This window comes from Coturnix japonica, chromosome 14, assembly GCF_054131305.1.
Source record: "Coturnix japonica strain WE chromosome 14, WE-NBRP24, whole genome shotgun sequence".
NCBI classification, from domain to species: domain Eukaryota; kingdom Metazoa; phylum Chordata; class Aves; order Galliformes; family Phasianidae; genus Coturnix; species Coturnix japonica.
Genome location: NC_140676.1, coordinates 16,509,436 through 16,528,977, shown reverse-complemented (window position 1 = coordinate 16,528,977; position 19,542 = coordinate 16,509,436). Strand labels below are relative to the sequence as shown.

Below are 19,542 nucleotides of genomic sequence, written 5' to 3'. Positions count from 1 at the left end.
GATAACCAGCCTCAGTTTTGCTCAGGAGCGGGCGTACCATGAGGAATCTGGACTCCCTCCAGCTGGTAATGAGAAGCCACTGGACTGACTCAGCCTGCTGCGAGGAGGCACCAGCACACGGCCAGATGGCCGCGGGGACGGGGGAGAGGAAGATCCCGCCTTACCCCTCATCCCGCTCCCCACACACATCCCCAAATGCCACCACCTCCGAGGAGGAGAGCTCCATCCTGCAAGGCACGCTCTGCCCCAGCAGCCCCACGGTGTGCACGGTGCTGGGCAGCTGCGGATTGCGGCCCCCACCCCGTGGGAGCGCTGCAGAGGGGCGGGCGGTGGATGTGGTGCTCCCGGAGCCGATGCTGGCAGTGCTTCAAGGTGCGGCGCATCTTATCTGTGCCTGGCATTTGCATGGATTTTCTCAGCTCAGCTCGTTAAGGCAAAAGTGTGAAAAACTGAAAAGAGAAGGAACTATAATAATAACGGGAGGGATGAAAACCCGTCCCCCTCCTGCCAGCTCGGCCCCGGTGCCCTGGGGGGGACACGGCTGTCCGTGCCCCCTTGCTAAGCTCCATCCTCGTCCCTTGTGTGCCACGGGGCGGGGATGGCTGTTGCAAAGGCGGTGTTGGGAGGCCCCCTGCTTCCCGGCAGCGCATAGCAGCGCGGCTGTGCGGCACGGCCGAGGCGAAGTCCCCCTCTCGTGCACCAGACAATGCCAGGAATGATTCTGGAGCGCTGTTACCGAACGCGCAGTGCCCGGCACTTTAGTGGGGTTTTAACGGTGTGTGTTGGGAGGAGGGGGGAAAAGAACTGAAAACAGCATTCAGTGCTCTTAGCCTGTCTTTTGTCCTCTGCTTTTTTCTTCCTGGATGCATTCAGCTCGCCGGCATTGTCTGTGTTGGTGAAGTGCTATTAACATCGATGGCATCGCTGAAATAGCCGTCATAATAGGAGGCATCGATCCGCACGAGGAAAGGTCTGAGCTGCACCGAGAGGGGCTGCGCTGCTCCGCGCTCCCCGCGTGTGCCAGGAGCGGGCAGCCGGCGGGTGGGCAGCGGCACTGCCGGCTGACTCAGCTGCAGCGGGCGAGCTGCCGGTGCCCACCCCTTGTTTGTTCCCGTGCTGCTCGGAGCTGGAGGATCGCTGCTGCTCTGCAGGCCCCGGGGGAGCAGCAGCACGGGGTTTGCCCCAACGCCCTCCCCAGGGGCCGGGTGGCTGCCGGGCACGCAGCCCACGGAGGGAGCCTGTCTGTATGGGAATCCCCAGCCCTGCGCGCAGTTAATGGCTCGTGGAGGAAGGCCAAGCCATCCTCTTCCTCAAAAGCTCCCACGGGCTTTAGGGCCGCCCGAGGGAAGGACCCCGGGGCTCAGCGCGGGATGCCCAGCCCCACGGCGATGGCTGTGGGCTGCTGGAGCGGCCGCCTCGCACCCAGCTTGGCCATGCGGGACCTTACCGGGCTGCTCCCCCAGGAGAGCCCCGCTGAGAGGAGGCGGGAGGGGAAAGTGCACGTCGGGAGCAAAGTCGGTGTTGGCTATCACCAGTAATACCGGCCTTCGATAGAAGAGGGGCCGATGCCGCTCGATAAATCAATACCCACCGGGGCAGGGGTGACGCGGCGGGCACAGCGCGGAGGGCCGGCTGCTGGGGATCCCTGGGGCCCGGCAGCGCTCAGCCCCGCGCCCGCAGAGCTCCCCCGGCTCATCGCCCCATCGCCCCGTCCTCCCGCTCCGGTGCGGGGCTGCGGCGAGGAGAGAGGAGCGGAGCGGAGCGGGGGGCAGAGGCGACGCGCGGCCCCGACCCCTGGGGGCGCCGCTCCCGCAGCCCCGAACCCACCGCCCCTCGGTGCGGGGGAGGCGGCGGGAGGAGGGGACTGACGGCGGCTCCGCACCGACCCGCTCGGCTCCGCGCACCGCCCCGCGCCCGCCGGCGACTCCTCCCGGAGGGGAGGCGGGGGCCGGCGCGGCGGCGGCGGCGGCTGCTCCGGCTCCGGCTGCAGCCCCAGCCCCAGCCCGGCCGCGCCGAAGCAGAGCCGGAGCCCGGGCCGTGCCATCCTCCGGCGGGGCCATGCCGCCGCCCCGCAGCACGGCGCCGGGCGCGGAGGGGAGGCCGCCGGCCGCGGTACGTCCCTAAGGGCGGCCCCGCAGCTCCCCGTGCCGGAGCGGAGCCGGGGGCGGCCGGAGCCGGGCGGACCCACGAGCCGGCAGAGCCGCCGCCTTCCCGTGCGGCCGCTGCGGAGAGGGGGAGCTGCGTTACTGCAGGTGGAGATTTTGGCGGAGGGGGTGGGGGCCGGGGGAGATGCCATTTCTGACCGAAGGAGATCGCCGGCGAGGATGAGATGCAGGTAAGCGGGGAGGCGATGCCGGGAGGGAGGGGGCGCGGGGCGAGCAGGGGAGCCGGGCTGCCGGGCCGGGGGTGGGGGGGGTGGGGAGGAGGGGACGCGTACCCCGGGCCCCGCCGGTGGCCGCCCCCGCCGCCCCTCTCCTGCCGGCAGCCCTCCTCGCCGCTCCCCCGGCCCCCGCCCCGCCCTGCCCGCAGCCGCATCCCGAGGGGCAGCCCTCCCGCTCCCCGGATGGAGGAGCCGAGCCGCCCGGCAGCGGATTACACACGCAGGTGGGGTACGGCCGGGGCAACGCTCCCCGCCAGGGAGGGCTGCGGAGCCGGAGAACGGCGGCTGCCCCAGCGTCGCCATCCGGGGCCGGGGAAACGCGCCCCTCGGCTGCGCCCGGCCCCGTGCGGGGGCTGGCAGGGACGCGCCGCCCGGCCCCGGGTGGGGGGTATCGCTGTGCCCTCCGTCGCCATCGCGCTCATGGACGCGGGGCCGCGGGGAGGTGCCGGCAGGTGGGAGGGCTGAGGGCTGAGAGGGAAACCGGGGCGCTGAAGGGTCCCTCCGCCCGGGCTCCGAATTGGAGGGAGAGCGGCGGGGACGTAACGCTGACAGCGCTTCGCCCTCGGTTTGCGCCCGGCAGGAGGAGAAGGGGTTAATGGTGAAGGGGCTCTCGGGGCAGGACGGCACGAGGGCTGCCCCCACCGCTCCCCGGCCGCCGCTTGTTGCTCCGCTGCTGTCCGTGGGTGCTCGGATTTTTCACCTTGCTCCTCGCCGAGCGCTGACAGCCCGGATCGCGAGGCAGCCGCGCGGCTGGAGGTGCCACCTCCGGGCTGAGGTGGGAGCGCTGATGCCGCTGAAGGGTTTCTGCCGGGAGGGAGGGAGCGATGTGCGGCCAACGCCTGCGGGCTCCGTGCGAGCGGCTTTCCTCGCTGTGGGCTCAGCTGCGCCCCAAACCCAGCGGTGCCCGGCGGTGCCCAGGCAGCCCTTCCCCACCAAACGGCCCTTCCTGCAGCTCCCCCGGCAGCCGCAGAGGCCCCGTGCAGAGCACCGGGTACCCCGAGGGGTTCCCGTCCCGGTGCGGTGCCGGAGCCGTGGTACCGCTCGGGGGCTCCGGTGGGGCTCAGGAGGGCGGTGCTGCAGGAGTTCCGTGCGCCGGGATGGGAAGGGGCGCGCACCCCGGGCACTTGGCTGGGGGGATTCGTTACAATGCAGGCGGTTGTACCTCCGTGATACAGCACCGTGCTGCCGTTATTCCACACCTGTAACGCAATTACTCCGCGATACCACTAATTACTACTGCTTCATATCACCGGAAGGTGAACGGCACGACGGAATGACTTATTGTTCCTTTGCTTTCCCGTTTAAGACGGTCGCCGTAAGGATGCCAAAGTTTGCACTGCTCGCTGCACGTAACAAGTGTAAAACCCTCTGACGTGAGCTTTCATTTCAGGGGTTGATAAATCACTTTATAATATCGCCACAATCACAGCGTAATTGCAGCATAATTACAGTCGCTGGATCCTAAAGCAAACGCAGCCCATCATGGCTCAGTGAGAGCTGATGGATGTGTGAGGTGCTGCCCCTGGACACCGGCACTGGGCAGGGTGTGCTGCTGGTTTGTATGGCAGCCCTCCTGATGGCACAGGGTGAAGGTTGGTGGGGTCTGTCCTGGCAGAGCTTTGGGTGGGCAGAGGGATAACGTGGCTCCTGTGAGGGGAGAGCAGTGAGCTGCGGGTGTTTAACTCAAATCAAGGAAAATAAAGGGAGAAACCAACCGAAGGCCGTGGCCTCAATTTTCTTCCAAGCCCATTTTTCCCCCCCTTCTCTCTCTCTCCACCTGGGGGAGGAGAAATTGGAGCTGCGGAGGGGAACGGCCACATGCAGAGCGTTCCGTGCCACTGCCACGTGCCCCTGCTCTGCGTGCTGCTGGGGCTGCACCCTCGGCCTGCCTTGAGGCCTCCCTCTTCTCTCTGCCCACATTTCCTGATGGGGTCCAGGTGATGCCCACATGGCGGTGCCCCCCAAACCGTCCATTGGGGTCAATGCCACGCTTTGGGGACAGGCAGGTGCAGCCCAGCCCCAGCCTTCCCACTGCCCCACACTGCTCTCACTTATCTCACTTGGACCCACAAATTATTATGGGTCAGTTTCTGTTGTTGTTATTTTTTTTATCATTTCCGTCCCGTTTCTTCATCAGAACGCAAACCGTTAAATATTGCTCTTGTAATTACGGATAATTTCATAACCAGCACCTTAATTGGATTGGTCTCTGATGGGGAATTCTCGCTGGAGAGAGAAGCAGAAATATTTTGGTGCAATCCATTCTTCCAGCTCATTGTTGAGATTGGAGATGTTGAGTGTGAAATGGGAAACAGCCAGTGCAGACCCGGAGGCACCCAGGGGGTGGGGGGCAGAGCCTGGACACGTGCACTGCTGGGTGCTCCCTCCTCTCACATGGGCACATTGGGTGCAGCAAGAACCCCTCCCTGCCCACAGGCTGTGCTGTGCCATGGCTGTCCCATGGAGCTGGCTCTGAGCCCTGGGCCGGAGCTGTGATTTGCTCTGGGAAATATGGAATTGTGCTGCCATTAGGTGCTGCCATTAGGCTGATTGGCACTCACTCTGTTTATCCTTTTCAATGGGAAACGATACGGAAGCTGAACCGAAATGGAAACCCCTGGCCTTGCATTTCCGATTTAATTTCCATGCGCTGCGTTTCCACGTGATTACTTTTGTTCTCACATACAGCCCGGAGTGCAGCCTCTGTGTTATTATCACCACCGCTGGGGAGGAGGAGGAAGGGGTGGAAAGCATCGCTTTCAGCTCAGGCGGAACAAAACCAAAGCGCCGCGCAGCACCGCGCTGAAGGCAGCTCTGTGCTGTGGGAACAGCCCTGCTCCTGCCCTGAGGACAGCCCTGCTCCTGCCATGCCATCCCATTGCACCCTGCAGCCATGGGGTCAGGCTGGGGGTGTGCACACCGGCCCCATCCAATGGTGTAGGACAGGGCTCCGCCGCGGCTCTGTGCTCGTTGTTTGTATCTAATGCGTTTTATTGTCGGATGAAACAATAACAACAAATAGAGGCCCCGAAGACAAGCCATAAATAATGCAGAAATCAAACAAGCAAGAAAGGGGAAAGAAGAAAAAGGAATTCTACGTGTGAAATCATCATAAAAGCCAGGCTGGGAAGAGGAGTCTTCTCTATGTTCACCATCACTCCTGCTTTCCTTTGCTGCCTTTTTTCCTCCATTTCCCTCTTTCTGGACATTCCTGCAGCACTGTGTTCATTATTGCATGACGGAAGCAATGACTGGGACAGGTGGAGATGTGGCTCACAGGAAGGCTTTGGGCAGGAGGTGAAGGAGGGGGCACAGCGATGCTCCCCTGCTCTGCGGTCAGCCCCTCCCAGAGGGCTGTGGGATCTCTCATTTGGGGCAGCAATGTGATAATACCAGGTCTAGTCCCAACCAGAGGTAAATCAGCAGCTTCCCTGGAGCTGTGGGGCTGTTGTCCTCTGAAATCCTTTTGCTGTTATCCTAAAGGTTTCCGGGGAACGACGCGGTGCTCCGGATCAGCCTTTTTTTAGGGCATTACGCTGGTTGTGGGTGTATTTTAGGATAAGGCGTGGGAACAGAAGCGGTGCTGTGAGTACGGGCTGACCTTAAATGTAACGTAATGGATGTGCCCACGGTCTCCGGCAGCAGCAGCATTGCTCCGTGGGGCTGGGATGAGCCTGGTCCCCATCTGCTGTGTCTGCGTAGCATCAGTGCCTCCATCCGGGGCTTCACCTCAGAGCAGGGCTGGGATGCAGGGGTGGGGGACCCAGACTCTGCACAGCGAGGCATGCTCCGGGCTGCACAGTAGGGTATGCTGCCCTGACCCCACAGCACTGAGTGGGTTGGTGGATGGGCTCCGACAGCTGCCTCTGTCCCATAAGGGCACGGTGAGGTGAGTGCTGCCTTCCCAATGTCAGTGTGACCCTGGCGCCTCTCCCAGGAGATGCTCCTTGGTTGCTCCGGTGCAAATGTTTCCATAGTCCAAGGTTTTTTCCATCCCCTTTCCACTGCTACATGCAGGGAAGCACAAAGCTCTACCAGAGCTGAGTGCCTTGTGCTGAGCGCCTGCAGCAGCCCATGACCCCAAAGGTGGGTCTCTCAGAGGGGAGGCTCGCTGCCATAAATAAAATGAGAAGCCACATTTGGACAGCTGGTGCATGTCCTTGGACTGGGGAGGTGTTTGTCCCTCTGTACTGGGCTCTGGTGAGGCTGCAAGTTGAGTGCAGTGTTGGACCTTTCACTGTCCATTGGGCCCCTGCAATGTGTCCAGAGAGGAGAACAGAGCTGTGAGAGGTCTGAGTCACAGCTGTTATGGGGAGCTGCTGAGGGAGCTGGGATGGGTCAGTGTGGAGAAGAGGAGGCTCAAAGGAGCTGCTCAGGGATGTGGACAGTGTGCATGGTGGGATGGGCTGGCGTTGGGCAAGGTGATTTTGAAGGCCTTTGCCAACCCTAATGGTTCTGTGATCCTTCGCACTATACACCTCCTATTCTCCTGCTGACCAAGCCTGAAACATCCCCAGGGCACTGCTCCCAGGGCAGACCCTCAGGGGACATCCAACAGACACAGCCCTCCAGGCACTGCTCAGCTGCGGGCGGCCCTTGACCTGACTGCAGCAGTTTGGTGTGCACGGAGCAAGACAGGCTCTCAGCCTGAGCTCCACGGTGTGCTGCACCTTCCCGTGCTCATTTATCTCCTGCTAGCTCAGGGCTCTGCACCCGAGGCATCCACAGCTGCCTTTGCAATTACTTATTGATCACTTGTCAGGATGTTTTCTTTGCTGATGGGTCACTGAAGCATGTGTAGCCAAAGAGAGAAAAAAACCTTGAAAAATGAGGGAGCAAAGGTGTGAGGAGGGTGAGTAGCTCTGCACAGCTGTGATCTCAGCAAGAGGGCTTCAGCAGAACCACAGAACTGATGGGATTTCCTTGCCAGCACCCTGCTGACTTACTGCCCTGGGGCAATGGGGCTGCTGCACTTGGGGAGGAAGAACCATAGCCATGGGGAAGCCCTTTGCACAGCAGTCCCATGGGTTGGAAGCTGTGGGCACCTGGTGCCAGCCAGGCCGTGTTGGTGCCGGAAGGGGATTTGCATCTTGGATACTTCTTCATGCTCTTTTACAGCCCCGGAGCAACTGCCATGGCAGATCAGGTTGCGGTGCACCTATTCCAGGCTCCATCTCGGAGCAGCTGAAAGCAGATCCTGCAGCTCAGAGATCCTTCTGTGCAACCCCCCGGAGCGCTGTGCATTCCCGAGCAGGGAGATGGTGCCATCCCACCTGGGGTGGGAGCGGGGAGATGGAGGGAAGAGGCCATGAACGTGAACTGGACGCAGAGGGAGTGATGGAGAGAGGCAGAAATGGGAACAAACGTGGTTGGCAAATTAAAGCTTCTCCCTTTGTTTTGCTGCTTTGCAGATAGCTACAGGAACACTTAGCGCAGAGCCCGGGGTCTGGATAAGCAACTCTTTTAGCAGCAGGAAAGGTTGTTAAATATTTATTTGTAAACCTGGAGTCTTTATCTCTAAAATGTAGTCAAGTTCAATAAAACTTGATTTAGCTGGAGCAGCTTCGATGAGAGCACCGACTCCAAGAGCTGCGTGCCAGAGGCTCCATGCAAAGGCAGTGGTACAGGGGTGGGGTTGAGCTGGTGGCTGACCCCCTGCCCACACCTATAGCCACAGCCCCACCCAAAGCTGTGACCCCAGCCCTGCTTTGCCCCCGCGCACTGTGGGGCCCCAGGGATTTGGCTCGCTCCGTCCTCAATTGCCTGCGTTGCTTGATGCTCTCAAAAGCATCTGGTTCAAGGGTGAACGTCTCACGCGCTGTAATTTATGAATGCCAGGTGGGCTTAGCGCTGACGCGGGGCTTTTGCTGCTCACTTGCTGTCAATGCAGCAGATTGCACGGTGCAGTGCAGCTCCAGCCCCAACCCCAGGGGCACCCTGCGGGCAGCAAGCACAGCACAGCACAGCCAGAAGCAGCAGCACCCCAGGGTGAGCCTGGGTGCACGGCGGGGCTCCTCGGTGACAACCCAGGGTTGGTTTCTGCAGGGATGTTCCTCCCATGTCCGTCACAGCAGTGCGCCCCGTGCACGTCAGCAGCCCGGCCCCAGAATAGCATCTTTCCTCCCAGCTCAGCGGATACTGCCACATTTAGCACCACTCCTATGGGCCATCTGTGCCCCTCGGCAGCTCTCCTCCAGGATGGGGCTGTGCCTCCGAGCCCCCGTCCCCAGGCAGCGGGTGGTGAGGCCGGGCACTGGATGCCATGTCTCTGGGCACAGTTTTTCCTTTGGTTTGCCCTGATTTGATATTTGCCTGACGTTAGTGATTCCGGCAGCTGCTCCCTTCTTATCAATTCACTTTCTGTGTTGGTGCCAGAGGGCTGTAGTGCTCCCCAGCTGGTACCAGCTTGTGCATCATAACCATCAGCCCCAATCCCAGCTGGGCAACTGGGGTAGGTGCTCAGGTGCTGTGAGGTCAGACAGGGTTCAGGGTGTGCCTTGTGGCATGCCTGGAAGGGCTTCACCTACTGCATGGCCCAATGGGAGCCACGGAGGATTCCACAGCATGCAGCCCAGCCAGAGCACAGCCTGGCATGCCAAGATCTGCTGGGCTCCAAGATGGTGCTGGTGGATGGTTTTATGCCTGTCCAAGATCGCTCATCCCAGAACCTTAACCTTGCAAAGAAATGCTGAATTTAGTTTTCTGCATCAAAAGTTACACTTATGCCATCTAGCTCTATGAAATGATGCATATAAACAGACACAATTAAAGTAACGCACAGAATGTATACCAGGCCCATAAATAGTGCTGCAGCAGGGAAAGTAATGGACAGTGTATGTAATGAGGGATATAAAGCAATGCAGTGATAGCCATAAATAGCTTTGGTAGAAGCGATGCAGAGCCTACACATAACAATAGATATAAACAAAGTCCAGAGTAGCTGCTCATCTCATTTGTAACATTAATATGATTTGATTCCTTATAGTAGCTTACACAATAAGGGAAGGAATGCCACAGGGGCAGAGTGAGGGACAACTTCTGCTTTTTGTCCTAATCCTGGACAGGAGCTGCCCATACAGTGCCCAGGGAAGACCACCAGTGCTCCCAGGACACAGAGGGACTGGAACCAGGAAACGAGGATCCTGGAGAAGTGGAGCCCTGAAGCTGTCTGACCATGAGCTGTGTTTGGGATGGGATGAGGGATGCTGTACCCAATGAAGCACAGATCTCTTATGCAGCTGCAATCCCCAGACTCCCAGTGCATAGAGGGAGCTGGCCTCTTACAAGGACCCCCAGTGTCTTAGATGCACTTGCACAACAGCCCCCATGTAGGAGTGCTCAAAGTGTACCCTCTGTCTTAGAGATATACATGATGGCCCTTGTGTAGCTGCATGCAAAATGCGCTCAGTGTCTTAGAGACAAGAGCTTGACAGCCCCTATACAGGGGCACACAAAACACACCCAGTGTCTTAGAGGTGTGTGTAGGAGCCCCTCTGTCAGGCTGCACAAAGCGTAACCAGTGTCTCAGAGGGGCCCTTGTCTGGGGGTGTGCAAAGTACACCCAGCGTGTTCGAGGCTTGCACAGTGACCCCTGTATAGGGCCTCTCAAAGCACACCCAGTGTCTTGGAGGTGCACGTGTGATGGCCCCTATATAACTGCACACAAAACACACCCAGTGTCTTAGAAGCAAGAGCTCTATGGTCTCTTACAGTGGCACTGAGTGTGCCCAGTATCTTAGAGACACACACAGAGCAGACCCTATATGGGAGCATACAAAGCACACCCAGTTTCAGAGGCACATGTGTAACAGTCGCTGTAAAAGGGCTTGCAAAGTGTGTCTGATGTCTTAGAGGTGCACATACAATGGCACCTCTGTGTAGGGGCATGCACCTCTATATAGGAGCATGCAGAGCACAGCCTGTGTCAGAGGTGTGCTCACAACAGCTCCCTGATATGGTGTCCCATGTGTGAGAGAAGCCTTCCCACTGTCTCAGTGCGTGGTGATCCCTCTCCCTGCAGTGTTCCAGCCTCACACCGGCCACTGACCAGTGTCTCATCGGGTATTCTTTTGAGGATTCTGAAATCAGAGCAAAGTGCCAGCAGAATTCTCATCTTGTTGGGTGGTAGATAGTGTCACCTCTACCGGGACGGTAAACCTTCTTCCTCATTTCTGTGCAGTGTTTGCTCACCTCCACCTTTTCTTCCTCTGCCCTGTGTTTTGCAGGTGAGAGATAGGATGTTAGCTGGGGAGGCGAGTATGCGCAGCCCAATCCTGGCCTGCTGGCAGCCAATTCTCCTCCTGATGCTGGGATCCATCCTGTCTGGCTCTGCCACGGGCTGCCCTCCGCGCTGCGAGTGCTCTGCCCAGGAGCGCGCCGTGCTGTGCCATCGGAAGCGATTCATGGTCGTCCCGGAGGGGATCCCAACAGAGACCAGGCAGCTGGACTTGGGTAAGAACCGCATCAAGACGCTCAACCAGGATGAATTTGCCAACTACCCTCACCTTGAAGAGCTGGAGCTAAACGAGAACATTATCAGTGCCATTGAACCTGGGGCTTTCAACAACCTCTTCAACCTCAGGACGCTGGGGCTCAGGAGTAACAGACTCAAGCTGATCCCCTTGGGGGTGTTTACTGGACTCAGCAATCTTACCAAGCTAGACATTAGTGAGAACAAAATTGTGATCCTCCTAGACTACATGTTCCAGGACTTGTACAACCTGAAGTCTTTGGAGGTAGGGGACAACGACCTTGTCTACATTTCCCACCGGGCCTTCAGTGGCCTCAACAGCCTGGAGCAGCTGACCCTGGAGAAATGCAACCTGACCTCCATCCCCACGGAGGCCCTGTCTCACCTGCACGGCTTGATTGTGCTGCGGCTGCGCCACCTGAACATCAACGCCATCCGGGATTACTCATTCAAGAGGCTGTACAGGCTCAAGGTCCTCGAGATCTCACACTGGCCCTACTTGGATACCATGACATCCAACTGCCTCTATGGGCTGAACCTGACCTCCTTGTCCATCACCCACTGCAACCTGACGTCCATCCCGTACGTGTCAGTGAGGCACCTGGTTTACCTCCGGTTCCTGAACCTGTCCTACAACCCCATTGTCACCATCGAGGGCTCCATGCTCCATGACCTGCTGAGGCTGCAGGAGATCCAGCTGGTGGGAGGGCAGCTCACCACGGTCGAGCCCTTTGCCTTCCGTGGCCTCAATTACCTGCGCATCCTGAACGTGTCAGGAAATTTGCTGACCACTCTGGAAGAGTCGGCCTTCCACTCAGTGGGCAACCTGGAGACGCTCATCCTTGACAACAACCCCTTAGCCTGCGACTGTCGGTTGCTGTGGGTTTTCCGACGGCGATGGAGGTTGAACTTCAATAAGCAGCAGCCCACCTGCTCTACCCCTGAGTTCGTCCAGGGCAAGGAGTTCAAAGACTTCCCTGACGTCCTCCTGCCCAACTACTTCACCTGCCGCCGAGCTCGGATACGGGACCGCAAACCTCAGCAGATCTTTGTGGACGAAGGCCACACGGTGCATTTTGTCTGTCGGGCAGACGGGGATCCGCCACCCGCCATCATGTGGCTTTCTCCCCGCAAGCACCTCATCTCCACCAAAACCAACGGGCGGCTCACTGTCTTCCCTGACGGCACGCTGGAGGTGCGCTATGCCCAGATCCAGGACAACGGCACCTACCTATGCATTGCCAGCAACGCGGGTGGCAACGACACCATGCTGGCCCACCTGCACGTGCGCAGCTACTCCCCAGACTGGCCCCACCAGCCCAACAAGACCTTCGCGTTCATCTCCAACCAGCCCAACGAGAGCGATGCCAACAGCACACGTGCCACCGTGCCTTTTCCCTTTGACATCAAGACTCTCATCATCGCCACCACCATGGGCTTCATTTCTTTCCTGGGCGTCGTGCTCTTCTGTCTGGTGCTCCTCTTCCTGTGGAGCCGGGGGAAAGGCAACACCAAGCACAACATTGAAATCGAGTACGTGCCACGCAAGTCTGACGCAGGCATCAGCTCTGCCGACGCACCGCGCAAATTCAATATGAAAATGATTTAACCAGGCAACAATTTGCAAATAGTTTTGGGTTATTTTGTTTTTGTTTTTTGTTTTTTGTTTTTTTTGTTTTTTAAAGAGAACATATGAACAAATACAAAAACTAATTTAAAAAACATTGGTACAAACATACCGACCTCTCTCCTTCCACCACACCCTCCGCCCCAGTCCAAGCTCTCTGCACCTGCACCGTCACCACCTCTTTCTCCTCCTCTTCTTCTTTATACCAGGAAAACATTCAGCCAATGTCTTCAGGACTCCTGTGTTTGTAAGGACTTTGTCTGATGGACTCTGGTGTCAGATATAATTCTGAGAGGGAAAAACAACAAAAAGGGGGAGGGTGGGGGGGGAAATAAACTAAAAAAAAAAAAAAGAAAAAAAAGAAAAAAAAAGAAAAAAACCAGAAATAAAATCAATAAAAAGTTACAAACTTTCTTCTGTAACTTTGATTTCAGTAATTATGAATTTTTATGAAAACTTGAAATAATAAAAAACCCTATTTCCTATAGATAGTCGGAATGCAAAATCTTGACTTCTGTATCTCTGGCGACTGCTCGGTCTCTCCCCACTGGAGCTGTGGTCTTGGAGGCACTTTCCAGCCCTCTCACTCAGAACAGCCTCAGGCAGTGACTCCGAGCTGACACTGAGGGCTCTTGCTGCCCAGAAAAGACACTTCCCATGCTGCCCCAGGTCCTGCGCAGCGCACCCAGACAAATTCAGCTTCTTTGCCGAAGTCCGGTTGTATTTTTACAGCCAATTCCCAATTGCCCATCTGAGTGGTGAGCTCAGCCCTCAGAGCCCAGGGGAGCAGGGCCCAGTCTCTGATGTGCGTAAGCAGCACACAGCAGGGCTGTCTGCCTGCCCTCTGTGTGCAAAGACCGCCAGCCCCAGTGCAGATGGTGCTGGGACTGGGGATGCCTGGGGGTCTGTGGGAGAGGACTTGGGAGAGGACAGTTGTCTCTCCTCTCCATTGGACATCGTTCCCCGCAGGCAGGGATGCTGCAGTGCTGTGGCACAGGCGGGCAGTGCCCTGCTGGAACCCAGCCCTGCAGCACCCCGCAGTACAAGCAGTGATGGGGTCCACTGAGGTTTCCCACCTGCAGTGACTCTCACGGAGGATTTGGGCACATGGCAGCTGGCAGTCAGACCTGCAAACACCCTCAGGCACGTCCGAGGGAATCTGGCTTCCAGGCTCGTCTGGAAATCTGAAATTACACACATATATAAATACACACAGACACAGACACGCTGACTGAGCCAGAGCGGAACAGGCCCGGGACTGCAGCACGGCAGTGGGGCAGGCTGCCCTGATGCTGATGTGGGTCACCTATCTCCATGGTGCATGGATGTCAGGAAACATTCCTTCTCAGAAGGAGTGGTGGTGAACTGAAACAGGCTGAGGTGGTGGGGTCACCCTGGAGGTGCTCCAGAGCCATGGAGATGTGGCACTGCGGGATGTGGTCAGAGGGCATGGTGGAGTGGGTTGGGGTTGGACTGGGGGATCTTAGAGGTCTTTTCCAACCATAATGATTCTATGATTCTTCTATAGTGTCGGTGGCACCTCGGGGGATGAGCCCAGATTTGCATGCTTGGCTTGTAAAGCACTTAAGGAGTCTTCGGGGATCAAAGTCACTACAACATGATAAAAAATAAGCAACAGGAACCTGGAGTGCCAGCAGAGAAAAGAATGGATTTTCTTTTCTTCCAGCGATGTGCTAATCTAGGAAAAACAACCTGAAACATCCGTGCTCATGGGAAGAGGGATTTTTTTTTTGCTGGTTTCAGCTTTCCATTCACCTTGAAACAAAACATTTTGCATTTCTTTCTCCACAGCAGGTTTTCAGGAGCTTCATGTTTTAGCTTCTCATCATCTCTAACCCGTCGTTCCCTTTCAGTTTTGAAACTAAACTATTTTTAAAGCCATTTGCTTCGTGTTTTGCTTTCTAAAAGAGCCAAAGCACAATGGCTTTTTGCAGGCTCTCCCTCTCAGCAGTGCTTAGACACTGTTTGCAGCCATCCAGGAGTGAACGCACAGGAACAAACCAGAAGTGCCTGCAGATCCATATGTCATGGTGGCCAATGGATGGACCCAGTGGTGCTCCCTGGAGCTCAGCCCTTGAGAGGAGCTGTGCCCAGCATCACTGTGGGCTGTGCTCTGCCCCACACTGGGTGTGCACAAGCTCTGCTAGGATGATGGTGACAATTCAACTGGCAGTTCAACAGACAGCGGAGGGGGTGGAGGGGTTTCCATGTTCCTGGGCAGCTATTAACACTGCCGGTCTGAAAGAGCTTTTTAATTGACTCCAGTTATCCTTTTTTAATGCCGTAATTAAAAGAGCTAATTCAACACAAAGAGATTTTAAAAAAATAATAATACTAACAAGCAAGTCCAGCGAGGTATTTGCAGTGCACAGCAGTACCCCAGCAATCAAAGGGAGGAATCGGTACTTAAAAGAGAGCTTTAGAAAAGAAGTGAGATTATTACTTCTGCTTTGTGCAAGGTCCTGAAGCCCTCTGCCCCTTCCCAGGCACCTGAGCACACAGCTGAGGCCCCCAGGAGAGCCACCCAACAGTGCTCATTAGCTGCCCACCTGGCAGTGCACCAGCCACTCTTCTTTATCTTTGCTGCTCTGTGAGCTGGATCATTTCTTTCTCTCAGTTAGCGGGTGATTAAAGCAGATGGATGGAGCAGAAGAAAAGCGTTTCAAGAAGGGCCAGCATCTCAGATCAGCAATTTTCTTGGCCATAAAGATGGGGAGGAAGAAAAAAAAAGAATAGAATAAACTTATTTTCTCTCCCTCCTTCACTGAAATTTACAGCGTGGTTCTATTGCAGTTTAACCAGGTGAGAGCAGGGGCTGACTGCCAGCACTGCTCATCAGGTGACCACGGGCTGTGTGTCACAGATAGATGCTTCACACTTTTTAATAAGGATAAATACAAAGCTTTATAAAACAATGTATAAAACCAGGCAGAGATGTGCTTAGGGCACGGAAGGGAGGCTGCTCATCAGGAGCTGCCCAGCTCCTCATGGCCTTCCCATTTCTATCAGGCTTTATCACCACTCCATTTTTCTGCTCTGTTCCCAATAACTGCCCTCCTCTCTTATCTCTCCTTCAGTCAATCGTAGACTTTCTCCCCTTTTCCTCCTTATCACTCCATGCACCTCTCCCTGCTGTCATTCCTCTGCCTGTGCTCTCCTCACTCTCCATGGTCTCCTCTCATCACACACCTCCCCCAGCACTCCCTTCAGTGGGTCCCATCCTGCACCCTGTGCATGGAGGGGATGCTCCACATCCTTCTTGTGCTGGGGGCCCCAGGCCTGGATGCAGTACTCCAGATGGGGCCTCACAATTACAAAACAGAGGGGGACAATCCCCTCCCTGCCCGCTGCTACTGCTCTGTTGATGCAGCCCAGGATGCTGTTGGCCTTCCAGGCTGCAGGAGCACACTGCTGGATCATACTCAGTTTTTGTACATCAGTGCCATCATTCCATCATAGAAGGCCATCAGATGGGTCAGGCACAATCTGCCCTTGATTAAGCCACACTAGATGCCTCGGGTCACCTCCTCATCCCTCATGTGCCTTAACATCTCTTTCAGGAGGATCATCTCCATGATCTTCCCAGTCTGTAGTTATTCAGGTCTCCCTTTCTTAAAAATGGGAGTGATGGGCTCCCCCATCCTGCCCCATCCCCTGCTCCCACCTCACCATTCCTCACTATCTACATGCCTCCCAGCCCTGCCCAGCACAGAAGTGTCCCACACATGTGGGATGAGCAGCCTGGAGGAGGTGGGGGCTGCAGCCCAGTTCCACCCTGAAGGCCAGCTCTTCCAGACCCCAGCACCAGGCCTATGGCTTCCCTCTCTTTTTTCTGGGTCCCTATCTGCTTGCTTATGACAGATTTACTGCAATTCTACTGCTTTATGATTAAAAGCCATAAATTTTACTGGGCCTTTTTCTTATTTTCCATAATCTTCAGGATTCAAGGCAATCAAATTTTAACCGGAAAGCATGGGCTGTGCAGTTAGGTCCCACTGTAATGGGGAACGGTTCATTTCCCAATCCACCTTCATTACCGAGGTACTAAAGAAATATTGCCCTGTGAAGGGGATTTTTCCTCTTCCCCTTTCAAACAATGCACTCAGCTGAGCCAAGGACCAGAGGAGCAATGTGAACCTCAACAATGTACAGCACCTGAGGTTTGCAGACTGTTTCCGGGTGGACTCAGGCAGTGCTGGGGGTCTCTGGGTACTCAGAGCAGGGTACAGGATGGCGGCCATGGGTCCCATCAGCAGGCAGCTCTGGAGACTTCATCATGTGCCTGTTACAATCCAGGTAATGAGACATTTCGGTCAAATGAGCTAATTTATTCCAGTGGCACTTTAATAACAAAATCAATAAAACTACACTTCCCAGCAGGGCTTTTTCATATGCTAAAGCTTCAGCGTAGAGCCTGGATATTCTAAATTCTCTCCCCAAAATAAAGTGCAAAGTTTAGAAGACAGATGACACCATTTGCAGCACTAGCAGGATAATGCCCTAATAAATCCAGTGCCACCTGGGCACTTCGGAGCTGTCACACACTGCATGTGGTGGCCACTCTTCCCAATGACGTTCAAAAGCAGCAGCTCAGAGCAGACAAGACACTGTCCTTCCCCCTGTCTTCCCACCTCACCATCCCCCCATTGACCCCACACTGCTGTACCACCACTCCCCATACCCAGCCATGCTGACGTTCCCCAATGGTTTCCCCTCCCCTCCTCGTCCCTCCAGCTCGTGCTTCCTGAGCCTATCAGTGCTCCCCAGCCCTGAGAGCTGCAAAACCAATTAGCTCACTACAAAGGCTGAGAAATAATTAGGGACTCCACCGAAAGCACAAAACTAGGGCATCTCGCCTTAAATAACTGCCAGGAAGTGTCTCACTGCACTGATGATACCCTGCAATTGCCTCAAGCAGCTGATCAGCCCACTTGCTGTCCCTCAGCTCCCAGTCCAACCATAACCACTGGAGGTGTCTTGGCCTCCAGCTCATCCCTCCCACAGGTGCATGCTTCCCAGGCACTGAAGCAGGCAGGCAGCCCCATTGCACATGTGGGCACTGCTGGTTTGGGCACTGCCATCCAGAGGTCCTCCAGCTCTGGTTCTCCCTGAGGGAGCAGCAGGAGAAAGCAAGCACTGAGCACAATAAATATCTTGCAAGAAAAACAGTTGCCTGCATCTTTTCTTATCCACTTGCCTCCAGGATATTACAGAAGTTGTCTCTCTGTGCAACACTACTGCACCCATCCCATCCCATCTCATCCCATTCCACCCTATCCCAACCCACCCTATAGCATCCCATAGCATCCCACATCAACCCATTCCATTGCATCCTATCACATCACATCGTATTTCATCACATCCCACTACACTCCACCACCTCCCATCCCATCCCATCCCATCCCATCCCATCCCATCCCATCCCATCCCATCCCATCCCATCCCATCCCATCCCATCCCTTTCCATCCCATCCCATCCCATCTAATCCCATCACATCACACTCCATCCCACTCCACTCACAGAATCACAGAATTATCAAGGTTGGAAAAGACCTAGAAGATCATCTAGTCCAACCATTACCAATACTTCCCGGCTAAATCATATTCATCAACACAACATCCAGACGTTTCTTGAACACTCCCATGGTCGGTGACTCCACCACCTGCCTGGGCAGTGCATTCCAATGCCTGACTACCCTTTCTGAGAAGTAATCCTTCCTAATATTCAGCCTGAATCTCCCCTGGCACAGCTTAAAACCATTCCCTCTAGTTCTGTCATCGATTACACGAGGGAAGAGGCCAACCCCCAGAAGAGGCCACTCCATCCCATCCCATCCCATTTCATCTTATCCCATCCCACTGCAAACCATCCAATCCCATCGCATACCACTACACCCCACCACCTTCCATTTCATCTTATCCCACCCCACCCCATCCCATCCCATCCCATCCCATCCCATCCCATCCCATCCCATCCCATCCCACCCCATCCCATCCTATCCCACCCCATCTCCTCTTGCAAGAGAAGGAGCACAGAGCAGATACCTCTGACATTCCCTGTGCTCCATCTCTCTGCTGCTGCAACAATCCTCCTCCAGCCATTGTCTGCGCCTGAAGTTTTGTCACTTATTAATGCTATTTAATGACAACCTGACACTCAGCCCTGCATTTCACTCAGCCCTATGGCAGTGCCTGATGTCCCCAGCCATTTGTGGAGGAGCCCTGCAGAAAAGCCTCTGCAGCTGGGGAAGGTCTGCACCCTGGAAGGACCACACTGAGTCACTCAGTCATGGCCACGGCAGAGGGAAGGCCCAGGCAAGTGCTCTAATAGCATAACTCTAATAGCCCTCCTGCACCATCCGACCAGCCTCAGGCAAGCCGAGGTGAGAGAGTTTCTAAGCCACGCTGTCTCTGCAGCATTTTCTGATTAGTCCTTAACAAACCTTTCTTCCTTGAAGTCATTTGATTGCATTTTTTAATCTACTTATGCCCCTGGCCTGCAGCAGCAGCAGTAGCAGTGCGTGCCACCCTCAATGTCTGCACAGTGTTTGCTTTATATCAGCCACCCTGCCCCACTTCTCAGATCCAACCCTGCATGGCTGCACTGGTACCCCATGGAGGGCTCTGTGAGCAGCTCAGCCCCACACCTTCTCCAGCAGTGGAACCATTCCCCTTCTTGGTCCTACACAGGGAGCTGGGTGCCTCCAGGTCCACGTACCCAGAGCTGCTGGTGAACCCACACTGCTGGAACCACAGCGATGGCCACCACAGCATCTCCCAGGGAGCAGAAGTGTGATGAGGAAGAAGAGACACACGAGATCACCTCAGGTGAACACACTGCCCTGCCCGGTCACCTGCAGCCAGGAGGATCCGGCTCTGGTGCCTTGGAAGGGGACAGATGGTTGCTCTGAAAGAACAGAGGGGGTGTAGATCTGTGCACAACCAGGAGATTCCTCCTGGCACGAGGCCCTCACAGATGGATGCTCCAGGAAGCAAGAAGATACAGCTTTATCCTGCAGCACAAGCACGGCTTTCTTTTCTTCA

At 56.1% G+C, this 19,542-nt stretch overlaps 2 protein-coding genes across 9 annotated transcripts in view; one reads left to right on the top strand and one right to left on the bottom strand.

Moving 5' to 3' along the window:
* The window catches only part of LINGO1 (leucine rich repeat and Ig domain containing 1), a 95,470-nt gene extending 82,506 nt beyond the window's left edge, over nt 1–12,964 (top strand). For 6 of the 8 annotated variants that reach the window (XM_015872454.2, XM_085515847.1, XM_085515845.1 and 3 more), the window contains one exon: nt 10,606–12,964. In XM_015872454.2, coding sequence (XP_015727940.2) covers nt 10,618–12,459 — 1,842 coding nt within the window. In that variant the 5' untranslated portion in view covers nt 10,606–10,617 and the 3' untranslated portion in view covers nt 12,460–12,964. Of the gene's footprint in view, nt 1–1,903; nt 2,336–2,488; nt 2,605–10,605 lie in introns of those variants that run through there. The other 2 variants (XM_015872451.3, XM_015872453.3) reach the window with 2 other exon arrangements.
* Nucleotides 12,482–19,542, bottom strand: part of LOC107318454 (uncharacterized) — a 78,588-nt gene continuing 71,527 nt past the window's right edge. The window contains exons 9-11 of the mRNA XM_085514912.1: nt 15,048–16,780; nt 13,554–13,661; nt 12,482–12,813 (exon numbers count right to left, since the gene is read on the bottom strand). The gene's annotated coding sequence lies outside the window, so the exon portion shown is untranslated. The remainder of the gene's footprint in view (nt 12,814–13,553; nt 13,662–15,047; nt 16,781–19,542) is intronic.